At 35.7% G+C, this 26,429-nt stretch overlaps 1 protein-coding gene across 1 annotated transcript in view; it reads left to right on the top strand.

Moving 5' to 3' along the window:
• The window catches only part of AFG1L (AFG1 like ATPase), a 194,900-nt gene that overhangs the window by 89,433 nt on the left and 79,038 nt on the right, over positions 1 to 26,429 (top strand). The window contains exon 7 of the mRNA XM_027551271.1: positions 1,782 to 1,840. Coding sequence (XP_027407072.1) covers positions 1,782 to 1,840 — 59 coding nt within the window. The remainder of the gene's footprint in view (positions 1 to 1,781; positions 1,841 to 26,429) is intronic.

Here is a 26,429-nt window from a genome sequence, read left to right as displayed (position 1 = left end):
TTATCACATAGCAATATTTTTATGCACATTCCCTAGCAACTTTATAATTAGGGAAGACTATGAAAACATCTTACTTTAAACCCATTTCCTACATTTTACCCATTTTACTCATTTGATATATTGATTATAGGAAAAAAAGACCTCATTTTGAATTTTGAGATCCTCACAGTCTGGCTAGTATTATCTTACTTTTTGTAATATCACTAAATAAGAATTTTAAATGTAACTGAATTTAAAGCCTGTAGTCCTTAATTAACCAAAGAGCTTATGCAAATACTTTCTCCGCTATAATGATGTTATGATGAATATTTTTCTAAAGAGAATAAATGTTTTCTAATGACCATATTTTATTTCCAGAAGTAAGTGTGGCAGTTGAAATCTTAGTTATTAAATTTTCTTTAAACAAAAAAATACAGAAAGGAGCCTATAATGCAATACTTAAAAAGGAAAATTGAGACATTAACTTGTAATTTTTATCACTTGGAAGACTTTACTGTTATCTTTATACTTTTTTATTTTTTAAATCTTATTACTTTATAGAGTTGACTTTTAAAAGGAATGCTTTATTTATTTTGGCTGTGGCATGCAGCTTGTGGGATCTTAGTTCCCCTACCAGGGATTGAACTTGGGCCCTCGGCAGTGAGAGCACAGAGTCTTAACCAATGGACTGCCAGGGAATTTCCTAAAAGGAATGTTTAATATGCAATAAAATTTCAACCTTCTGAAAAAATATTCCAAGTCTCCATTTTTAACAAAAAGTATGCAGAGCTTAAAATTTGTTTCCTTATTCCTACTTACTGGTCCTTAATAATGTGTGCTTATGTGTGTGTATATGTGTATGAACATATACCGTGGCACATATATAAAGCAACATTCTAAGACAGTAAAAACTACCTGTTTACGATATAGAACTATGTTAAATTTATAGTCTATTAAGAATGGAGTTTTAATCTTTAGGTAGTTTCTTTCTTTTTTCCTTCAATTTTGGCTGCGCTGGGTCTTCATTGCAGTGCACAGGCACTTTGTGGCACACAGGCTTTTCTGTGGTCGCAGCACGTGGGCTCAGAGTTATGGCATGCAGGTTCTCTAATTGCAGTATGCAGGTTCTCTAGTTGTGGCACGCAGGCTTAGTTGCCCTGTGGTATGTGGAATCTTAGTTCCCCGACCAGGGATTGAACCTGCATACCCTGCATTGGAAGCCAGATTCTTAACCACTGGACCACCAAGTAAGTCGTTAGGTAGTTTCTTTTAAAGTAGAGTGTCCCTAATGTTATTTACTTTAATGACAAATATATAACTTTGACACAAATACATACACAGTTCTATCTACTGGTATGTTCTCTTAAAAGGCACTGTATTACACAGTTTTCTGTACTGAGAACTTTTATTATGAGTGAGGTAAGGGGGATATAATTTGTTTCCTGATAGAATCTAGGTGTTCAAATATTAATAATTTTAAATAGATCATCTTTTTATGTTGAGTTATTGATTTAGGATCATTTGTGATATTGTCCAAATTTTTTGCTTGCATTTTATTATAGTTTAAAGCTAATTTGGTCGAAGGTCTTTTGATGTTCTTTCTATGATTGTTAATTTTTTCTATTTTTAAGAACATAATAAATTTTGTATAGTACCAGAATAGAGATGAATTTTGGTTATTTTTATTCTCCTTCACTTTTTTATTTTTTTCATCAGTAGAAAGCTTTATTTGCTAGGCTAAAATATAACCTAACATTATGATTTAGGCTAAGTGAAAAGCTAATACTAATTTTTTCTTTCAGATCTCTATAAAAATGGACTCCAAAGAGCTAATTTTGTCCCATTCATAGCTGTCCTGAAGGTAAGAAAAATCACTTCATATTGATTGGTAATCAAAGACTTTTACAGGATCACTATGGTCTTGCATTCAAATAGAATTTATTTTGATATTTATAGTAATAGTTAAAGATACTAAAGAAGAAAGAAATCTTTTTTATATAGTATTCATCAATTTGTATGCAGGAAAAATTGCAAAATATGGTATAAATTATTGTCTAGCTGAAACATTTGATAGTTTGCATTTTATGAATGTTAATTTGAGGTTTGCTCATAAATATTATAGTGGAATGTTTGAACTTATACATTGGTTTCTGAAAAAATATTTAATGTTCCTTGTTTCCTTCCGGTTAATGGCCATTAACATGTTTTCCCAGCTATTAAAGTTTCTATTTTAGAGTAGCATTATTACAAAAATATTCTAATATATTTAAATGTGATTGCCATCAAGTTATCATGAAATTATGTCAAGTTGAGGCACATCGTTTAAATATTTGTGTATATCACCACTGCATAGAGTTTAAAATAGTCTTCATTACAATATGATTAAGAATAAAGTAGCCACTTTTTTCACTGTTAATTTTAATAATTTTTAATGTAATTATTTAATAATGATTCTACCAATATTTATTGGGAACCTACTATGTGCAAAGTACTACATTAGGTATAATGGATAATATGTAATAAGTAAGTTGTGTTTCTTGCAAGTCATTTATAATCTAGTTGGGTATATACTATGTACCCAAATACCTCTAACAAGCAGAATGTGATAAGTATCAGAAAGAAGCACATATGCCCAAATATAATTCCTGTAATTCTCAGGTACATTTTTCACCGTCCATAAAAGCATATCCAAAGAAAGGATAGAACTGTATTTTTTTAAAGACATAAAACTCAAAAATTCTTACCAAGAAGGAGGAGTAAAAACATTTATTTTCAAATATTCTGAAGATGTAGTCAGACAATCTTTTTGAAATATACTTCAGTGGGAGCTATTGTTAGTGCCAAACTTTATTCCCTGTGCTATCCAAACATCTGTTTCCTTGACCAGTTTTAGGCTCCCAGAGGATTTTAATTTCTCTGAGATATTTATAGATGTAGGAAAAAGTACTTTTTGAAGATTTATGCTGTTAATAATTTTTTCCCCTTTATAGTCTTATTTTACATTTGAGGAGAAGGTAGATTTGCAGTATTTTCTCCACCTGGGAATCTAAAGTAATGTGGTGTACGTAGATACCAAAATATAAACAGGGAAGCTAAGAAAAATAGATGCTAAAAATAGTTTCTTCATGTAGCATAAAACACACAAAGTATAAAGGGAAGGCTCACAGAATGTGACAAAAGGTTCTCAGACATCTTTGTAGCTATACATTTTTTTAAACCCCAAACCTTAGTTTTTGTGATATTTTAATATATCATTGCTAATAGGCAACAAAATTGGCCAGGTTGAATTTAATTCCTTCCCTTTCCTACCCTTAATTTTTTTTTCTTTTTGTTATTTGGAAACCCAGCCGTATTTTTCCATAGATACAAAAATATAAATGGAATAACTATAACAAGAAAGGAAAAAGAAAGCAGTGATGGGAATGTCTTTCTCTCCCATGTTTAGAGGATTTGTTAAGTAAATTATAGTATGGTCACATGAGGGGAAATAATATAGTTATTTAGAATGACATTTTCAAAAATTGTGTGATAATGTAGAATAATGCTCAAGGATAATATGAGTGGAAAAATACAACGTAAGTATATCTATTACTCTTCTTGGAAATAATATATATACATAGAAAATACTGAAAATAAATATCCCTAAATGTAAACAGAACTTTTTTCTGAATGATAAGATTATAGATGATTAAAATTATCTGTTTTAGACCTTTCAGAGATTTCTGGAATGATATTGAATTATTTTTATAATAAAAACTTTTTAGTGTAAGTAAATTTTTACCCACCCTTCCTAGAAAATCAGCAGACCTGAATAAGACTACCCATATTCAAAACTGAGAAATCAGCAGAAGGTAAAATGAACTGAACATGGGTTCCATGTAGAGACTATTGAAAAAATGAAATGGCAGCAATAAGAAGGAAGTATCAGGAGTAGATGGGGGAAAGGTAGGCATGAACTAAACAAGTAAGAACACATGAAAACTTGCTTTAGAAGAATTATCCCAGGAAATGGCAGATTTTTTCCAGTTAAAACTTTGCTATATTTTAAAAGAAACTAAAGTTATGGTACCAATGAAATAAGAAACCAGAGATGAAAAACTGTAAGATTAGATGAAAAATAGGCTGGCAGAGCTAAGAAAAGACTGAAGGCAGACCCATTAAAAAGTGAAAAGCATCTTACTAAAAGTAAGTCAGTGAATCAACACTACTGGAAATAAAACCAGTGATAAAGAGATCAGACTTATGAAAAGAAATCACACAAAATGAAGCCAAAATAGTCAGAAACTAAAAACTATTACAGCGAAGGTGTTAGTATGGAAACTAGACAACAGATCAAATATTCACATAGTTTGTGTTTCTAGAAAAGAAAACATAAAGATAAAATAGAAGAATAATGTGCTTTTCTGGTGTAAAATTAAACTTAAAGGATAGAGAATCCTACAGTTATATAGAAGAAGAACCAATGGGGAAAAAAATCAAGCTGGACTGAGACTTTTTCACCTAAAGTTGGTTCTGAAATAGTGTAGAATAGTTTTTACTAAATTGAAAAAGAATAGATGTACCCTCTTGTCAACTGCCACTGTTATGAAAATCCAAGCCCAAAATGTGTATTTTTGGATATATGGTAATGCAAAAATTGCAATCCTCATGAAGCTTCCTGAACAAACTAAGATTTTGCCCAGTCAAAATTAATAAATTATTAATGGAGATATTATGGTAAGAGTATATTGGTGGTGGTCACTGAATTTGATTAAATAGTGTCTTCGGTATTGTCTACAATCAGACAATAAAGTTTTTTTTTTTTTTTTTTTTTTTCATTTCATGTGTGAACTTCTGTAATTAAGCTAACTACAGAATGCAGAGTATAAAAAAAGAGACCTCAGCCCATACTAGCAGTTTGAGTAGAGGACATGGCACATGTCAGGAGTATTTCCAAAGAGCAGGTTATGAAAAATAAGTTACCAGACAAAGCAGGAAAGGGCATTCAACTTAGAGGAAAAAGCACATGGGAAAAGCATGAGAATTATATAGATTAAAAATGTTGTGCTTAGTACTCAGCTCATTGAATTTTCATATAATAGTAACTACTGTTCTTCTGTTTACTTGAGGTTTGGGATTTTATTTAAAACTCAGATTCCCTTCACCCAAAATAAAAGCAGAGTATGTTTTGTATGTAAGTATAAAGAAAAAAACATTTTGGCAGTTAACATTTCCTTATTTATATAAAAAGATGGTTAATATTATGATTATTGTGCCTACTTGAAACTTCATATCACTTAATATTCTGATTTTGATGATTTATTCTTGAAGAATCTCTGTCTTGATTTTAATAAAACCTAGGTAATTCTTTTGAAGTATGTGAACAGATACAGTTGTGAAAGCATTTGTCGTTATCTACATAGCACCAGTTTATAAAATTAAATACATCTGTCTCAGTCTCTGCACTGCAGTATTTTAGAGTAGACTGATAATCTGTACCAGGGGTTAATAAACTACAGACAGTGGTCAGATCTCACTTGTGCCTGTTTTGGTAAATAAAGTTTTATTGAAAAGCTTAATGCACGTTTCTTTATATGTTGTCTATTTCTGTTTTCCCACTGTCATTGCAGAGTTGTGTGATTGTGGCAGAGAAGTATGGTCTTTAAAGCCTGAAATGTTTACTCTCTGGCTTTTTAAAGAATTTCTTACCCCTAATCTATGCAATATACAAAGGCCAGAGAGACAAACAACTGTTAAAAATAACACACTAAATAGCACTTGTTTTCTATAAACTTGCTCTATGTGGCGGAAAACGTGTCAGCATAGATTCATTAGTAGGTCTTGGAGAAGGTGACATTTTGAGAACTTGCTGGATAAATGGTTGACTGAAGGGAGAATGCTTGATGAACTAAAGGCAAGAGAGTGGGCCAGCATCAGCTTCAAATAATTTGGTAACCTGAGAAATATCAGCTTTGTTAGAATGTCTCTGTTGTATACATTTAAAAAGAATAATGTCTTAATTTGAACATAATCTCACTGCGTTGCATGCATTATTTGAAACTACTGAAGTTAAAAGAAAAAGGGGACCAATTGATATTTTGATCCTAAGAAAGTTTCTTGGGTTAATTTCATCTAGACTATTATTGGCCTCCTTGATAAATGAATTGCCTGGCAAACACTGCTCTTCCCATTTGGTCAAATCTTGCACTCTCATATTTTGGAGGATGTTTTCTGTTTGGGTTAAAAAAAATCTCTCTCTGTTCACTCTTCCATCACTTACACCCACATCAACCATTTTGTTTGATAAATTCTGTAATGAGCCCTGAAAGAGATAAATGCTATCATAATTTTTAGAGTTAAAAAAAACTCCGTGTGAATTTCATTAACTTTCTTTTTATGATTTTCTTATTTCATTTAACAGTATGGACAAATCTAAAATAATTCCCCTTGGGAAATATTCTTATGCAATATAAAAATGTAGTGTTTTTGCCACACGGTAATAGATTCTATTGTCAATAATATAGCACTTTAACTCTCATTGATAGTAACATTTTAGAAAACTATTTCTTAAGTTTTTTATTTCTGTTTAAAATTAAGAGAGTTAGATGATTAATAGATTATTGAAATGATAACTGTAAGTTGATCAAAAATAACCAACAAGGGATTCGACAGTATAATTCTCTCTTTGATGAGTGTCAGGTGAAGAAATTAGAAAAAAACAAGATACTAACATTAACATTTATAAATGTGAATTTTCCCTTTCCTGATGAAGACTTGCCCCTTTGGAAAGCATCATAATCTGCTTTAGTTTAACATTTGTTGAGTTGAAATATGCAGTACATAAAAATACTTTGTAATCTAAGTTAGTAATAGTTTTGTTATTATTATGATTTTTATAATATTTGTTTAATGTTCAAGCAATGACTTCATTTCTTCTACTTGGTTGTTAATGTTTCTAAGCTGTTATGCATCCTTTATTTAAAACTTAAAATAAATTTAGCTAGGTACTAGCGTTTGTGTTTTTGTTTCCTGAGGAATTTTTCCTGAGGGATTTTATACCTACTGTGAACTCTTTGAGGCTATTACCATGGTGTGATCTCTAGTTATAAACTAGCAAAATTGTGTATAACCCTTATATAAAGTGCTTCAGTGTTCAGCCTTTGTTCAGCCACCTGCATTAGGATTTATAGACTTGCTAAGTGTATGTTTGCGTTTTTTTCCTGCCACAATTTTCATTTCATTGGTGAAATTGATTTGTCAGTTTGTTCATTACCACTTTCAATACTGGAGCTTTCACAGGGCTAAATAATCAGAATCAGCCTTTGAGGTCAGTGTCAGCCCCGCTGACCTCTACTGTGTTGTCACCTGAGTCAGCCTAGCAAGGATTAACCCTTTGTTAGTGTGATAATGTCTTTACTTATGAGTTGGCTTTTTAATACTTAAGATTGAAAGAAACAAAAAACAGAACAAAAGTAGTAAACTGAACTCCAAAAGTGAAAAGAGTTTTGGCTTTCCCCTACAAATCACTGAAGTATTCATTTGAATTTTAGTATTTAATATTTTAAGATATAAAAATTACTGTTTGACTTGTAAAATATTCCTATAATTGCCAAGTTTGAGGCAAATAAAGTACTTAAATTACCTGAGATATTTTTATAAACCTATTTTATATATATTTGAGGAAAAATATTTTTTAAAAATTGGCTTCAGTACAAGCACTAAGCTTTATATGTAGTAGTGTTTTGTGCTGTGTCCATGAAATTAAGAAGTATCTAGAATAAAAATTGTTGTTAAAGGACTTAAAATGTAATTCTTGTCCATCTTCATACCAGAATGTATACCTTCTATTAGTCTGAGCCTACCTATGTAAATGTAACTTGGGGTGTATGCCTTTTAAAATATTATTTCCCATAAATATCTTATATAAAATGAGAATAATGATTTCCCATGAAATATTTAAATATATATTTGTATCTGTATAATTATGTATAAAATATATATAACTACATATTTATATCAAACTGGAATATAGCAAGGTATTGCTTATATGTAAAACACGTACTATTTAGGTCCTGAATTCTCTTCTCTTAGAATAATAAATAGTTATTTTTGGTTAAATTACAAGAAATCAATTCTTTGATGACGAAAATGGTTTAAGGGAAGTGTGTCTTAAATATGAATTAGTTGTTTCTTTGACTCATGAGACAAATTAGTTTAATTACATGTGGCAATTTTCTTGGCTAGTGATGTAATGTGAAATAAAATTCTCCCTTTCCCCTCCCTGAAAACTCAAGCCAATTAATAGAACTTTTAAGCTCTTTGTCATAGGCCACCATGGAGGTCTGCAGAGAAGAACTTTAATCCAATAAACATTTCATTTAGATCATGAAAAGAAAGCCTGAGGAGAAGCTCCTGTAAGAGAGGGTGTTACTATGATTCCAGCCATGAAGAGATGTGAGGAATTTGCCAAATTAACCAAGAGGTCCTCATATTTAACGCATAAATGTGTCAAAACTAACAGAATAATTATTTAATTTGCTTGAACTCTATATTGAGAAAACTCTAAAAAGCCATGACTGTTTTCTTCAAAGCCTTCACTGCTGGGCTGGATGGACAGGGCAAAGGGAGGTTGTGAGAAATCCAGATAGCAAATAACACTGGCCGGAGCTGGTCAGAAAAGGGAATAGATAATTAGACGTAATTAGCGTGTATGAATTGTTGTCTCTCTGCCCTTAGCTTGAATAAATTTTGAAGAAAAAACCCTAGTGGTGAAAATCCTTTGATGTAGGAAGAGTCATTGTGGCTTGGCAGCATAAAGGCAGTGTTTTATACTGCTTACATAATGGTGGTGATACAGAAAGAGTGAATGGATTCGCACTCCCCTGTCTGCTTTATAGCTAGGACTTTTGGATTCTCTTGAAACAAAATGCATCACAAGTTTTCGGTTGCTAGTAATGAGGTAGCAGCAGACCTCATCAGTGCTCAGAGGAAGCCATCTTTAGCTTTTGTTTAAATCTTAATCACATTTTTTTTTTTCCTTTCTGGGAAATCTGTTTTCTTGAATCAAAACTTCTTTTCTCTGCTTTGCTTGTGCCTCCAATAAGATAAAGGAATAATGTTCAAGAAAACTTAATAGAAGAGTCAAACAAAAATTATCACATTAAAGACTTATTTTTTTTTGTTTTTAATTCCATGTATAAAAGATGCTTATTATATTACTTTTTGCCTCATATTGGTAACATTTTAGTGAGGCTGCTTTATAATATGCATGAGAAAACATATAGTGATTTTAGATTGACTTTCAAAAGAATTTACTTTTCAAATTGAAATTACACAAAGTAAAATGATAACTATGTTTCTATTTCACTGTAGTTAAGTTTTTAAATGGAAATCAGTTTGGTTTAAAAATATCACTCAGTAGATTTACCATAAACTTTACTTAACTTGAGGTACTTATTGGAAATCCAGGTTTGGGAATCTGGTTCTGTATGGGTATTCTATATCTACTACTGGAAACACAAGAAATATCCTTGAGAAAGCATTGCATTTATTTTCAAATTTTCTAAGACCTGAGACAGTAAATCATCTAAAATGTAATAACAATTTATTCAGGTAGTTGAATTATGTTACTTTTGACTATCTAAAATATTTTAAAAAATTAGTCCTCAGCAAAAAGAGAAATTAGTGGGAGTGGCTAAAACACTTTACATATTATCTTCAATATCAGAATAGTATCTCTAAGTTTACATTTCTGATTAATTTTTACCCTGTTCCATCAGCTCTTTTGGAATTGTATTTTTTAAAAATTTGCCCTTCAGATACTTCAGTGTTCAGATTTCCTTCTAATTAATATCCTTCTTTTAGCATATTTTATTTAAAAGATTTTCTGCAGTAGTTGTCAGTGATCCATTTCTTAATGTGTAATCTGTGAATCTATTTTTATAAGTACTGCTTTGCTTTAGTGTATTTTTGTTCTGACATTTTGATTCTGGATAGACTTCTTTCAAGCCACAATGCTCTGAGATGCTTTGGCTACTTAACCCGTTTTGCATATTGTGCCATTTGTAGAATAAAGTAGCCTTTTATACTTGAAGTTGATTTGAACTCTGAAAGGCAACACCTGAACATCTCACAAAACTGGATAATTATGGCTGATTGTGTTTTTCAGGTATAGGTCACAGGAAATTCATTTGGGGTAAAGTATGTACAAAGCTAAGAAATATGCAGATTTTCTGTTGTAGGATTGTGTAAAAATTATTTACAGTTAATACTTGCATAAAGGTTAGAAAGGTTGATGAAGTGATATTTAGTTTTGCTTTACTATTCACTGCATGTCAGAATGTAATTATGACTGATTCATGAAACTGTCTTAGAAACGAACCATCTTTATTAAAATGCTGATCAAGATAAGAGCTGACAGTAATAAAGAATAGAACATTTTAGTCTTGTTGCTTTTGAATGATTGCTAATTACCCCAGAGGTCATGTATAGTGCTTGGTAGGATTCATTGACATTATTTCTTTTAAGTCTGCTGTTTCAACAACATCTGAGCATGAAGACGCAAACTGTATGCATATTGAACAATAGTTTGGCCAAGTTTTTAAGCCTTCAAGATATCCAAGAAATATTTTTCTGCTATAATAAGTTTAGCTTCTTTCTCAAAATTATAGTATTTCAGGGGTGCTTGGTCCAAAATACTTTATATATTTATTTACTACTGATTATAGTAACTGATCTATACCTCCCATTTTTAAGTTGGTGTTAAATAGTATATGTAGGTTATTGAGACAATGAATATACAGACAAGCACATAAAATTAGTAAGAACAAAATGTAGATTGGCACTTAAATTAGACTTAATAGAAAAGACTTCTTAATGTGTAATTAGAATGTACCCTTAATATCTGTGGTTAGTGTTCAATTTGTTTTTGTGGTTATTAAATGTAAATTTTGTAATTTGTTTCTAAAGACATGTGGAAGTCCTTTTAGTGTATTCCTCAGCCAATAGTGAATGAATAATAATTGCTGGGTTTCATAGATTATAAAGATATAGCTCATCAACTGAATAAACTCTGGCATAATGTCTAAAATAACTTAAATTATTAAAACTCTTAAAACTGAAAGTAGAAGAAACCATGTAGTCATGTCACATATTTACATGGTTTCCATGATATAACAGAAAAAACAATGGATTGAGAAGGCTGTCTGTTGTGAACCTGGCTCTGTTATTGACTTTGGGCAAGTTTTAAGTCCTAAGCTAGCTAGTCTACAGAAGTGTGATTGCCCAAGAAGCTCAAATATTACACCTTTGTAAGATAAAATAGAAGATAAAATATTTAGATTTTGACATGCACTTAATAATGCTTAGTCACTGTTGCAGTGAGGAATATTGTCCTGAGATGAATCTTGCCATCAAGGAAATCAAATTCTAGTCAATTTAGAATTAGAAACACCAATAAATAATTATAGGAAAAATATCATGCTACAGTACAAAATGAGTGAAGAATGATTAAATGTATGTTGGGAGATTACAGTGTTAACAGTTATATAAAACAACGGTGTATTAAAATAAAGCACAAATTCTAAATAAGTTTTCTATCTTCTATACTGCTGGTAATTTGGGGGGATGAGTGAATGACATGGAAATTTATGTGAATTTTGAATGGACTCCTTTTAAGTGTCTACAAATTTCAGAAGGTCGATGAAACTGGAGCTTTGTTTTGCCTTTAAAATTAAAAAAATTTTTTTTTGCTTTCTTTGTGTTTTGTTTTTTGTTTTATGTGTTTGGCCTTTTAATTTCTCTATTTGGATGTATCACTACCATCATTCTTAGTTTAATAATCATGCTTATGATATGATACTATCGTGCTCTAATTGGAATGAAGCAGAGGCTTTCTTGAGAAAACTGCACAAGGTTTAGAAGGGAGAAGGTGAAAGCAGAGGAGGGAAGCTAAAAATAGTTTCAGTGTATGTGGGAAGTTACCTGGCATGGAACTAAATAAGTTATGAGTAGTGAGAGATGAGAAATACAGAACAGAAAATGTACAGAAACTCTTTTTGAAAGAGGAGAAAGGGAGTTGGAAAGGAATTGTGCTCTTAAATTTTAACTGGAGATTAAGGAGGGCCTATTTAACTTTGGAATATCCTCACTATGTGTGGAAGGCAGACTGCAAACACAGGGATATACATGTTAGACATTTTGTAATTTGGGGGTGGTTGTAAATAGGATGATAATTCACACTGTTTAACAACTGGTACAGCATTGACAGACCAATCGGAACAGGTGCTGGCCTATGAACAGCCCGTCATGCCATACTGGTATGAGCTAGTGAGTGCCCGCCTTGCCTGTAAATAAAAGCATGTATATATGCGTGTACGTACAGGGTGTCAGTTTGAAGGAGAAACGTTTATCTTACCGCCTTGTGGTGCAGTGGAGGTAACTGACTCATGCGTAAGGTCACCCAGCTACTGGCAGAGCCGACTCTAGGTTTCCTGCTTTTTATTGAGAGTTCTTTCTTCCAAACCATGTTGCACGGTGTGTGTGTGTGTGTATTAACATTATATATTCATTATATTTATATATTATAATCTTACTGTCATTGGGTAGAATTAATTATATTTTCAGTTGCTTTTATCAATAAGGTACTTTTTATCCTTTACCTTTGGTTATATGCAATGATAAATATAGTGATATCTCAATATTGTTTTAGCTAATAGCTTAAACTTTACTCTTCAGATCTTTTATCAGTGATAAGAATAAGCTGAAAGATTGCATTTGTCTTCTTTCCCTTCCTCTTTTCATCTTCAAATAAAAGTGCCAATGAACAGTGAAGTGACAAAAAGTTGAGCAAATACAATGAAGAAAGAGCAGAACCAGAGTTTAGAATATTTATAAATGCTGCCCTGGTTACTGAAAGTCTTCATAATGAACTCTCTGAAAATAGAAATATATTATTGAGGTTTCATTTTTCTTATTATTCTGGAAGTTGTGATTATAGTGTGAATGAATTGTGTGCATTATGGACTTTGCATATTTATAGTGCAGTTATATATTTTGAGATAGAAAAGTTATTTACCTCTGATTATTGTTTAGGAGAAGGAAAAATATTGTGGATAAATTTATTCAATTTGAAAAAATAGAGTTTGCAAAACTACATATATAGTGGTAAGTTCCTGTTCACCTGGGAATGTATTACACAGTTCCTTTTTGTGGGAGAAAATGAAAGCTTATAGGAGCTGCAGTTTGCGTTTGGTAGCAAGCATTGCTTGTGGCTCAGCTGGTAAAGAGAATCTGCCTGCAATGCAGGAGACCTGGGTTTGATCCCTGGGTTGGGAAGATCCCCTGGAAAAGGGAAAGGCTATCCACTGGACATGGAACAACAGACTGGTTCCAAATAGGAAAAGGAGTACGTCAAGGCTGTATGTTGTCACCCTGTTTATTTAACTTCTATGCAGAGTACATCATGAGAAACGCTGGACTGGAAGAAATACAAGCTGGAATCAAGATTGCCGGGAGAAATATCAATAACCTCAGATAGGCAGATGACACCACCCTTATGGCAGAAAGTGAAGAGGAACTCAAAAGCCTCTTGATGAAAGTTAAAATGGAGAGTGAAAAAGTTGGCTTAAAGCTCAACATTCAGAAAACGAAGATCATGGCATCCGGTCCCATCACTTCATGGCAAATAGATGGGGAAACAGTGGAAACAGTGTCAGACTTTATTTTTCTGGGCTCCAAAATCACTGCAGGTGGTGACTGCAGCCGTGAAATTAAAAGATGCTTACTCCTTGGAAGGAAAGTTATGACCAACCTAAATAGCATATTCAAAAGCAGAGACATTACTTTGCCAACAAAGGTCCGTCTGGTCAAGGCTATGGTTTTTCCAGTGGTCATATATGGATGTGAGAGTTGGACTGTGAAGAAGGCTGAGCGCTGAAGAATCGATGCTTTTGAACTGTGGTGTTGGAGAAGACTCTTGAGAATCCCTTGGACTGCAAGGAGATCCAACCAGTCCATTCTACAGGAGATCAGCCCTGGGATTTCTTTGGAAGGAATGATGCTAAAGCTGAAACTCCAGTACTTTGGCTACCTCATGCGAAGAGTTGACTCATTGGAAAAGACTCTGATGCTGGGAGGGATTGGGGGCAGGAGGAGAAGGGGACGACAGAGGATGAGATGGCTGGATGGCATCACTGACTCGATGGACGTGAGTCTGAGTAAACTCCGGGAGTTGGTGATAGACAGGGAGGCCTGGCGTGCTGTGATTCATGGGGTCGCAAAGAGTCAGACACGACTGAGCGACTGATCTGATCTGATCTGATCCACTCCAGTATTCTGGCCTAGAGAATTCCATGGACTGCATAGTTCTTGGTGTCGCAAAGAGCTGGACATGACTGAACAACTTTCACTTCACATGCTTATAAAAAGGATTCTCAAGAGGTATAGGCATCGACTTTTTCTAGTCTGTTGTATATCATTCTATGATTTTCTTTTTTTAACTTCCAGAATGAGAACTCTGGTTTTCTTGGATAAAGTAAATAGTGGGAGAACAATGGAACATTAATTAAAATTCTGTTTGTTATGACAAAGCTGGAAATGTATAATAGCTATGATATCTGTAAGATAGCTATCAGCTTTTTCCAGGCACCACTATTTGGGCACAATACATGGAATTCTGTAAAATCTTTCCTTTTATACAATTTCATGAAAGATAAGTGAATATATTAAGTTAAAAAGTCCAAACATCAGTTTAGCGTGTATATATATATATATATATATATATATACACTATATATTGAAATCTCCCCCTTCACTACTTTCTCCCCATTTTCTCCCACCTTCCACCCTGACCTCATTACTACTTTCCTCCCCAGGAGTAACCACTCTTAAAAATGGAATGTGGAGAATTGACATCAGCACCAAGGCTAAATAAGAGACCTTGTGTTCATGTTCCCCCCTCCACTGCCAATAATTTGGCATCCATCCATAGACAAAAGTAACTTTGTGAGATTCAGCACCATACACCAAGGGACCTTGGAGGACACTGCCCACCCATCTGTCAGGAAACACATATGTAGACCTCGGTCTTGGCTGTGGACCCTACAGTGGCCATGAACCAGCTCCAGCCATCCTGACCATGTTCTGGGAGCCCCTGAACACACTATATTAAACAGTCGCCCAAGGACAAGGGAGAGCTTTTGTGGATGTCCAGATTTTTAGTGGAGAAGTTCCAGCATGCTGTTGGAACAAAAACAAATAAGACTTTGCATTCATTGGAGAGGGTAAGAGAAATACTTTGACTTTTTATCCACATCACTCTCCCACAGGCTGCACAGCTTGGGGCCAGGAGAGATGATCTTGAATGTGAGCTGTGTGCCTGGCGCATGGGAAGAGGCTGAGAGAGCAGCAGATAGGATTCTAGGAAGGAGGATCCTACTAACTGCTTCATGGACGCCTTTAAGAAGCTTGCCTGCCAGCTATGGGGGACACCTTGCCCACACATCCCCCTCACATGGCCCTAGTCACCCCCAGCCTAGGGGGTGCCTCCTCTCATCCCACCCCCCAACTCTGAGACTGGTGCCCTGTGAGTGCCCCTAATGGTGCTAGTGAGAGAGAGCTTTGGCACATGGTTTGTGAGCATGTTCAGAAAATCAGCCTGAAAATGTGGGCCAGGGAGAGACCACAAATTTGAGCTTTAGTCTTATCTTTGGAAAAACAGAAGGGAGGCTGTCAGCACTAGGCTTGGTGTGTTACAGGATCCACAGAGGGCATACAAGCTTAAGAATTCTTCCACAAGAGGGAGCAAGAATCATCAAGTAGTGAGTGAAGTGAAAGTTGCTCAGTCATTTCTGACTCTTTGCAACCTCAAGGACTATATACAGTTTATGGAATTCTCCAGGCCAGAATACTGGAGTGGGTACCCTTTCCCTTCTACAGTGGATCTTCCCAACCCAGGGATAGAACCCAGGTCTCCTGCATTGCAGGTGGATTCTTCACCAGCTGAGCCACAGGGAAATCCAAGAATACTGGAGTGTGTAGCCTGTCCCTTTGCCAGCAGATCTTCCTGACCCAGGAATCGAATCAGGGTCTTCTGTGTTGCAGGCTAATTCTTTACCACCTGAGCTATCAGGGAAGCCCAGTAGCCTTAGAAGATCTGAGAAAGCCTTGACATCTCTACTAGGGCTGATGGAAGATATTTCTGTCCTTAAAGCAATTAGTAAAGACTGGAGGAGATGACTGGAGAAGGCGATGGCACCCCACTCCAGTACTCTTGCCTGAAAAATCCCATGGATGGAGGAGCCTGGTAGGCTGCAGTCCATGGGGTTGCTAAGAGTCAGACACGACTGAGCGACTTCACTTTGACTTTTCACTTTCATGCATTGGAGGAGGAAATGGCAACCCACTCCAGTGTTCTTGCCTGGTGAATCCCAGGAATGGGGGAGCCTGGTGGGCTGCTGTCTCTGGGGTCACACAGAGTTGGACACGACTGAAGCGACTTAGCAACAGCAGCAGCAGAGGAGATGACTGCTCCACTGGAGAAGGGATAGGCTACCCACTCCAGTATTCTTGGGTGGCCCTTGTGGCTCAGCTGGTAAAGAATCTGCCTGCAATGCGGGAGACCTGGGTTCGATCCCTGGGTTGGGAAGATCCCCTGGAGAAGGTAAAGGGTACCCACTCCAGTATTTTGGCCTAGAGAATTCTGTGGAATCTATGGTCCATGGGGTCACAAAGAGTCAGACACAACTGAGCATCAATGAGGCTAAGAGGAGACGACTGCTACTTAAAATATGAAGACAGCACAAAACATCAGGGAACATAAAAAGTCAAGGAAGTGTGACACCAAAGGATCACAGAAATCATCCAATAACTGACCCCAAAGATATGGAGGTATGAGATTTACTCCGTAAAGAATTTAAAATAGTTGTTTTAAGGAAATTCAGTAGCTATAAGAAAACACACACAAAGATAATTCAACAAAATCAAGAAAAAAATGCATAAAGTGAAAAGTTTAACAAAGAGATAAAAATCATAGAAAAGAAGCAGAAATTGTGAAACTGAAGAATACAATGAATGAAATGAAAGAACATGCAATAGAGAACATTCAGTATTATAGCTGATCAAGGAGAAGAAAGAATCAGTGAGATTGAAGACAGGAACTTTAAAATTATTCAGTTGGAGAATAAAGAAAAGAAAGACTACATAATCTATGAGATACCTTCAAAAGAATCTGTGAATTATTGGGGTTCCAGAAGAAGAAGAGAGAGAAATGGAATAGAAAGTTTATTTAAAGAAATAATGACTAGAAACTTCCCAGTTCTGGGGAAAGATTTATATATCCAGATTCATGAAGCTTCTAAGTCATCAAACAATCTCAACTTAAAGAATCCTCTCCAAGACACCTTATAATAAAACGGTCAAAAATCAGAGAGGATCTTAAAAGCTGCAAAAGAAAAGAAACTTGTGTCTTATTAGGGGAACCTCTGTAAGGCTATTAGTAGGTTTTTCAGCGGAAACCTTACAGGCCAGGAGAGAGTGGGATGTGTTTTATTTCAAAGTGCTGAAATTAAAACTGGCCAACCAAGAGTTATCCTTTTGAAATACAGTATAGATAGCAACTTTCCCTGGCAACCAGAAGCTGAGGTAGTACATTACTGCTAGAACTGCCTGACAAGAAATGCTCTTCAAACAAGAGCATTGTTCAAAGTGAAACGAAAGGACAATAGTTAGTAACATGAAACATATGAAAATAAACAACACACTGGTAGAGATAAGTACATAGTCAAATTCAGGATACCCTAATACTGTAAGATGGTGTGTTAGCCATTTAGCTCTAGTATAAAGGTTAAATGGAAAGAGTATTAAAAATAACTACAGCAACAATAATTTGTTAATGGACATACAATATAAAATAGGTGAATTGTGACATCAAAAACAAAAGATGGATAGTAAAAGGGTAGAGTTTTTGCATGTGATTGAAGTTAAGTTATCAGTGTAAAATAGACTGCTGTATGCATAATATGTTTTATGTAAGCCTCATGGTAACCACAAAACAAAAACCTAGAGTAGGTTCACAGACAATAAAGAGAAGGGAGTTATAGCATACCACTAAGGAAAATCATCTGTTTGCAAAGGAAGGCAGCTAGAGAGGAAAGAGGGGAAAAGAGCACTATAAAACTTAACAAGATGGCAGTAATAAGTCCTCTTCTATCAATAATTACTCTAAATGTAAATAGATTAACTCTCCAGTCAAAAGGTATAGGGTAGCTGGATAGCTGTTGGTGGGAATGCAAACTAGTACAGCCACTATGGAGAACAGTGTGGAGATTCCTTAAAAAACTGGAAATAGAACTGCCTTATGATCTAGCAATCCCACTGCTGGGCATACACACTGAGGAAACCAGAAGGGAAAGAGACATGTGTACCCCAATGTTCATTGCAGCACTGTTTATAATAGCCAAGACATGGAAGCAACCTAGATGTCCATCAGCAGATGAATGGATAAGAAAGCTGTGGTACATATACACAATGGAGTATTACTCAGCCATTAAAAAGAATACATTTGAATCAGTTCTAATGAGGTGGATGAAACTGGAGCCTATTATACAGAGTGAAGTAAGCCAGAAGGAAAAACATACAGTATACTAACGCATATATATGGAATTTAGAAAGATGGTAACAATAACCCGGTGTACAAGATAGCAAAAGAGACACTGATGTATAGAACAGTCTTATGGACTCTGTGGGAGAGGGAGAGGGTGGGAAGATTTGAGAGAATGACATTGAAACATGTAAAATACCATGTAGGAAACGAGTTGCCAGTCCAGGTTCGATACACGATACTGGATGCTTGGGGCTGGTGCACTGGGATGACCCAGAGGGATGGTATGGGGAGGGAGGAGGGAGGAGGGTTCAGGATGGGGAACACATGTATACCTGTGGCGGATTCATTTTGATATTTGGCAAAACTAATACAATTATGTAAAGTTTAAAAATAAATTAAAAAAAAAAAAAGACCAAACTATATGCTGCCTACGTGAGACTCACTTGAGCTTTAAGGACACATGGGCTCAAGGTGAAGGGATTGAAAAAGATATTCAGTACAAGTGGAAACCAAGAGTAGGGATAGCTATACGTATATCAAAGTAGACTTTAAATAAAAAAGCTTCAATAAGAGGCAAAGAAAATCATTATAATGATAAAAGGATCAATTCATCCCAAGATATAACCATCATAAATACATATGCATGCAGTATTGGAGCAACTAAGTATATTAAGCAAATACTAACCGATCTGAAGGGAAAAATAGGCGAGTAGTACACTGTTAATAGGATACTTCTAAAAATGGGCAGAAGAACTGAATAGACATTTTTCCAAAGAAGATATACAAATGGCCAACAAGTATCTGAAAAGATGCTCAGAATCAATAATCACATCAGGGCAATGGAAATCAAAATGACAGAGATATATCACCTCTCATCCATTAAAACAGCTGCTCTCAAACGGATAAGAGATAGATGTTGAGAATGTGGAGAGAAGGGAATCCTCACGTACTGCCAATGGGACTGTGAATTGTTGCAGCCACTATGGAAAACAGTGTGGAAGTTGCTCAGAAAATTAAGAATAGAGCTGGCATATTATCCAGCAGTCCCACTTCTGGGTGTTTATTCAGAGGAAATGAAATCATTTTCCCTAGAGATGCTTGCATCCCCATGTTCCTTGCAGCATTTTTCATAGTAGTGAAAATGTAGAAGCAACCTAAGTTTCAATCAGTGGGTGAATGGATAAAAGTGCTGTCTCTCTGTCTGTCTGTCTCTCTCTCTCTCATACACACACACAGGGGAATATTTTTCAGCCGTGAGAAAGAAGGAAATCCTGCCATTTGTGACAAAATAGATGAACCTTGAGGACATTATGCTAAGTGAAATAAATCAGAGAAGAGAAAGACAGGTACTAGATATCACTTATGTGTGGAATCTAAAAAATCTGAACTGTTGGAAACAGAATAGATGGTGTTTTCCAGGGGCTTGAAGATGGGGAAAATGAGGAAATGTTGGTTAAAAGGTACAAAGTTTTCAGTTATGAGATGATTAAATGTACAGTATAGTGATTATGGTTAAGGATATTTTATTATATATTGGAAAGTTGCTAAGAGAGTAAGTATATTCTTACCACAAAATAAAAGGATGATTATATAGTGTGGTGGAGGTGTTAACCAATGCTACTGTGGTAATTTTTGCAATATACCAAGTATATCAGTTATACAACTGAAACTTATATGTCAATTATATAACTTTAAGCAGGAAAAAGTTTAGTGTATCTTTTCAAGCATTTATGCATATATATATCTCTATATATATTACCTAAATATACAGTTTTGTTTTGTTGTAAATCAATGGGGTTACAATAGTTACGTCTTAATCTGACTTGTGCTTTTATCCATTGTAAATATCCTGGAGATCTTTTGATCCCAAATATGACTCCATCTTATTCTTTAAATGGCTGCTTTGTAGTTCACATTATGGCTGCACTGTCATTTTTATAACTAATCTGCTATTTTTGTATACTTAGGTTTATTTTAGTTATTTGCTTTTCAGATAGTGCTTAAAAAACCTGTTTACAAATGTTTAATCACATGAGTCAGTGTTTCTGTAGGTTAGACTCCTATAAATGGAACTTCTGGATCAAAGGTTCTATGCAATTAAAGCTTTGTTAGATTTTGTCAAATTACTCTTTACTTGTGTATTAGCTAACCCTGAAAATTAGATGGTGAAATTGAATTTACTGTGTTCTTGCCTGGAGAATCCCAGGGACGGGGGAGCCTGGTTGGCCGCCGTCTGTGGGGTCGCACAGAGTTGGACACGACTGAAGCGACTTAGCAGCAGCAGCAGCAGCAACATGCCATATTTTTATGAAGCCACATTAACCCTTGTGCAACACAGTAGATTATAAATAAATGACAAGAAATCATGCGGAGTTGCTGACTTACAGGCTTGAAACAAATCTGTTTCTATTATCTCAGTCATTGTAGGGAAACTTCCAGGTTCTTATGTACAATATGATATAGCTGAACAGAATCTCTAAAAATCTGCCCAGTGTCATTTTTGTGTGAAGTTAGGTTGGATGTAGATAAGCAGATCTGTTCATTGTAACATCGCTGCTTCTCCAGATAACCGTCAAGACTAGAGGCCTTACTCAGTTAGCATATATGAACAACAAAAGTAGGACTTTTCTCCAGCAGGCTAACAGAGTATCACAACTTCCCAGTAAGCCTATGTGAACATTCAGTTGCTTTGTATATCCAAGCAAGAGCCCTGATTGCTTGAACATACCCTAAGGTGTCAGTATGGCAAAGTAGTTAAGAACATGAACACTGCAACCAAAATGCTTGGGTTGAATCCTACCACTTTTCTGCTCTTTGACACTGGGCAAGTTTCGTAACTTCTCTGTGCTTTATTTCTTTATTCCTCTGTAAAATGAGAAGAAGAAGAATGCCTGCTTTTTAGAGTGGTAGGCACTAATAAGAATATTATTAATAATTAAATACAGAGAGTTTAGAATGGATCCTGGCACTTTGCTTTTTGATAATGTTGATGATATAGGCCCACTTATTTACATCTCAAATTCTTTTACTGAGTTTATGGCAGTTTTATTGAGATATTTTAAGAATATGAACAGAATCTTCATCTGTAGTTTATAGAAGAGAATCATCATTAAAGGTTAGTTTGTACTTTCCTTTTTCTTCCCATAATAGAGAGGAGATCATCACCAACATTGGACTCCAGTCCAGCTTTGTAGGGCCTATGAGTACATGCAGCAGGTTAAGCAGGCAGTCCCTACTCTTGGAGTTTACCTTCCAAGACAGACAACATTGGTGTAGATGATCAAGTAAAGGTCACAAAAATAGTGGACCATGAGTTGGCCAGACACTTTAAACATAGAAGATGTCCTATATAACGGAAATTTACTGTATTACAACCCATTAAAGTATAGAATTTAGTAGAGGGTACATATATCTCACAGTTTTGGACTAAATACTTAGAGGAAATCATAATAGAATCATACAATGTGGACCTCCAGAAGAGCGATTAAGAAATTTATACTGGGCAGAAGTAATTACTGTGGGACAGGGATGGAGGAGTTGGGGAACAAAAGTTAATCCTGTAAATTGTATAAAGTGAAAGAAAACTGATCCTGTGGCTACTGCTTAATAAACCAGTGTGACATGCTGGGAAGACCTGATATGGTGGGTAGACCATGGATTTGGGGGCAAAAATAACCTGAGCAAATCATGGCTTAGCTATCTGCAGACTGTGCCCTCTCTGGAGCTCTTTAAATTCTAAGGAAAACTGTTTTCCCTTCCAGCTGAGGCTGCAAAAAAGGTAAGATTTGTAGCGCAGCTTAGAAACAGGTGTATTCAGGGGTGCTTTTTCATTCCAGCCCTGACGTTTTTTTAAAGTTCATAAAATTTTTTTTCCTTTTTTACTCTTAAAAAATGCTTTCCTGTGTATTTATTAATGGAATAAGAATATTAGTGATTGTATTGATTAAGGCTACCATAACAAAGTACCACAGCCTGGATGGCTCAAACCACAGAAATGTATTTTCTCATAGTTCTGGAGGTTAGAAGTCCAAGATGAAGGTATTGACGGGGATGATTTCCTCTGAGGTTTCTCTCCTTGACTTGAAGATGGCTGTCTTCTTTCTCTGTCTTCTCATGGTCCTTCCTTTGTGCATACACAGGTCTGTGTCCTAATTTCCTCCTCTTATAAGGACACTAGTCATATTGAATTGGGACCCACCATGAACACTTCACTTTTTTTCCCACTTGTCACAACAAACACTTCACTTTAATGCAGTCACCTTTCAAAGTCTCTCATCTCTTGCATAGTCACATTCTGAGCAACAGATTAGGACTTTAACATATGAATTTGCAGGGGGCACAGTTTAACCCATGACAGTGATTTAAGAAAAAATAATCTCCCTCATAAATTTCCTTAACTGTAAAATGGGCATATAAAAATGATTACCTTGTTCTATGTATGATTTTTGTAAGGATTATAATGAGATAAATTCAAGTCAGTTTCCTGGCACAACTGAGTCATATAATAGGTACTTTGCAGGTGTTAAATGTCTTCCTTTCCTGCTTTTTGACAGGGGGAAATTTTTTTGAAATTGCTGGATAAAAAGGAGAGATACAGATCTTACTTGCTGAAGTGATAGGGTGTGGGTGTGTGTTTTTTTTAACTTTTTATTTTATATTGGGACATAGCTGATTAACAGTGTTGTGATGGTTTCAGGTGAACAGCAAAGGGATTCAGCCATACATATACTGTACACATTCTCTTCCAAATCCCCTTCTGTTCAGGCTGCCGCATAACATTGAGCAGAGTTCCATGTGCCATACAGTAGGTCCTTATTGGTTATCAATTTTAAATATAGCAGTGTGTACATGTCCATCCCAAATTCCCTAACTGTCCCTTCCCCCTGGCAGCCATGAGTTTATTTTCTAAGTCCCTGAATCTCTTTCTGTTTTGTATATGAATTCATTGGTTCATTTTTTTGTATTCTGTATATAAGTGATATCATATGATATTGATCTTTCTCTGTCTGACTTCCTTCACTCAGTATGACAATCACTGGGTCCATCCATGTTACTGCAAATAGCATTATTTCATTCTTTTTAATGGTTAAGTAGTATTGCATCATATATATACCAGTGTCTCCTACACTGCAGGTGGATTCTTTACCCACTGAGCCATCGTCAGGGAAGCCCCAGTATATGTATCACACCTTCTTTATCCATTCATCTGTCAGTGGACATTTACGTTGCTTCCACGTTGGTTACTGTAAACAGTGCTGCAATGAGCATTAGGGTGCACATAACCTTTCAGATCATGGTTTTCTCCAGACATATCCCCAGGAGTAGGATTGCAGGGTCATACGGTAGCTCTACTTTTAGTTTTTTTAAGGAACCTCTATACTATTCTTCAGAGTGGGTGTACCAGCTTATTTTCCCGAGTAGGAGGGTTCCCTTCTCTCCAGGGTGTGGATGTTTTAAGTGTCAGAGAAACTGGGATAGCCAGGGTAGGAGGGGTGGGGCAGTGGAAAAAAAAGTTTTTATTTATTTTGGAGCATGAAGTGATCAAGAGCAAAGGAGCTGAGGTGACTTCAGATAGGCTCTGGGGCTGGGGTCTACTCCAGAACTCAAAAAGCCCAGAGAAGATCTTAGCCCTGAACTGAGAGAACTTCAGCAATAACATTAAGAATTGTAGACTGAAAGGGATCATGATTCAATTCCTTATTTTATGGAGGAGAAAGCTGACATTCAGAAAGATTAAGTGACAGGCTAAAATCACAGAGCTAAGCAATTGGTGGAAGACTAAATCTGAAAAATTATGCCTGTGATTGGAAGGAGAAGGATATGATAACTTGAAAACATCTGAATTCTACCAGACTGTCAGTACTAAAGCTATATCTTATTCATTATTGTATTTCCAGTAACCAAGGATATGCCCAGTGTTTAGTATTCAATGATAATTAAGTTGATTCAAAATAAATACTGAATTTGCAGGGAACTTGTTAAACTATGGGTAGGTGTACATTTTTGTAAGTAAAATAATGCAGTATATTTATGAAATATATGGACCATCTATAGTATAATCCTAAAAATCATACACAAAAAATTACTTCAATAAGTCAGTTTCTAAAACTGCTGAATCTAAGGACACTATTCAAAAACTGATTGTATTTCTTTATACCAGTAGTAAATACATAAATTCACATACACTACTATAGGGAGTGTAGGTTGCACAATCACCTTGGAAAACTGGCAGTATCCTCTAAAGCTGAATATACTCTTACCCAAACAATAGAATGGGAAAGACTAGAGATCTCTTCAAGAAAATTAGAGATACCAAGGGAACATTTCATGCAAAGATGTGTACAATAAAGGACAGAAATGGTATGGACCTAACAGAAGCAGAAGATATTAAGAAGAGGTGGCAAGAATACACAGAAGAACTATACAAAAAAGATCTTCATGACCCAGATAACCACAATGGTGTAATCACTTACCTAGAGCCAGACATCCTGGAATGTGAAGTCAAAGGGGGCCTTATGAAGCATCACTACGAACAAAGCTAGTGGAGGTGATAGAATTCCACTTGAGCTATTTCAAATCCTAAAAGAGGATGCTGTGAAAGTGCCGCATCCAACATGCCAACAAATTTGGAAAACTCAGCAGTGGCCACAGGACTGGAAAAGGTCAGTTTTCATTCCAATCCCAAAGAAAGGCAGCCAAAGAATGTTCAAACTACCACACAATTGCACTCATCTTACACGCTAGCAAAGTAATGCTCAAAATTCTCCCAGCCAGGCTTCAACAGTACATGAACTATGAACTTCCAGGTGTTCAAGCTGGATTTAGAAAAGGCAGAGAAACCAGAGATCAAATTACCAACATCCATTGAATCATCGAAAAGTAAGAGAATTCCAGAAAAACATCTACTTCTGCTTTATCAACTACACCAAAGCCTTTGACTGTGTGGATCACAAAAAACTGGAAAATTCTTCAAGAGATGGGAATACCAAATCACCTGACCTGCCTCCTGAGAAATCTGTGTGAAGGTCAGGAAGCAACGGTTAAAACTGGACATGAAACAATGGACTGGTTCCAAGTTGGGAAAGGAGTAAGTCAAGGCTGTATATTGTCACCCTGCTTATTTAACTTATATGCAGAGTACATCATGTGAAATGCCGGGCCGAATGAAGCACAAACTGGAATAAAGATTGCCGGGAGAAATATCAATAACCTCAGATATGCAGATGACACCACCCTTCTGGCAGAAAGTGAAGAAGAACTAAAGAGCCTCTTGATGAAAGTGAAAGAGGAGAGTGAAAAAGTTGGCTTAAAGCTCAATGTTCAGAAAACGAAGATCATGGCATCTGGTCCCATCACTTTATGGGAAATAGATGGGGAAACAGTGAAAACAGTGTCAGATTTTATTTTGGGGGGCTCCAAAATCACTGCAGATGGTGACTGCAGCCATGAAATTGAAAGATGCTTGCTTCTTGGAAGAAAAGCTATGACCCACCTAGACAGCATATTAAAAAGCAGAGATATTACTTTGCCAATAAAGGTCTATCTAGTCAAAGCTATGGTTTTTCCAGTAGTCATGTATGGATGTGAGAGTTGGACCATAAAGAAAGGTGAGTGCCAAAGAAATGATGCTTTTGAACTATGGTGTTGGAGAAGACTCTTGAGAGTCCCTTGGACTGCAAGGAGATCCAACCAGTACATCCTGAAGGAAATCAGTCCTGAGTATTCATTGGAAGGACTGATACTGAAGCTGAAACTCCAATACTTTGGCCACCTGATGCGAAGAACTGACTCATTTGAAAAGACCCTAATCCTGGGAAAGATTGAAGGCAGGAGGAGAAGGGGACGACAGAGGATAAGATAGTTGGATGGC

The sequence above is a fragment of the Bos indicus x Bos taurus genome, chromosome 9, assembly GCF_003369695.1.
Source record: "Bos indicus x Bos taurus breed Angus x Brahman F1 hybrid chromosome 9, Bos_hybrid_MaternalHap_v2.0, whole genome shotgun sequence".
Lineage (NCBI taxonomy): Eukaryota > Metazoa > Chordata > Mammalia > Artiodactyla > Bovidae > Bos > Bos indicus x Bos taurus.
This window is presented reverse-complemented; position numbering and strand designations above follow the sequence as displayed.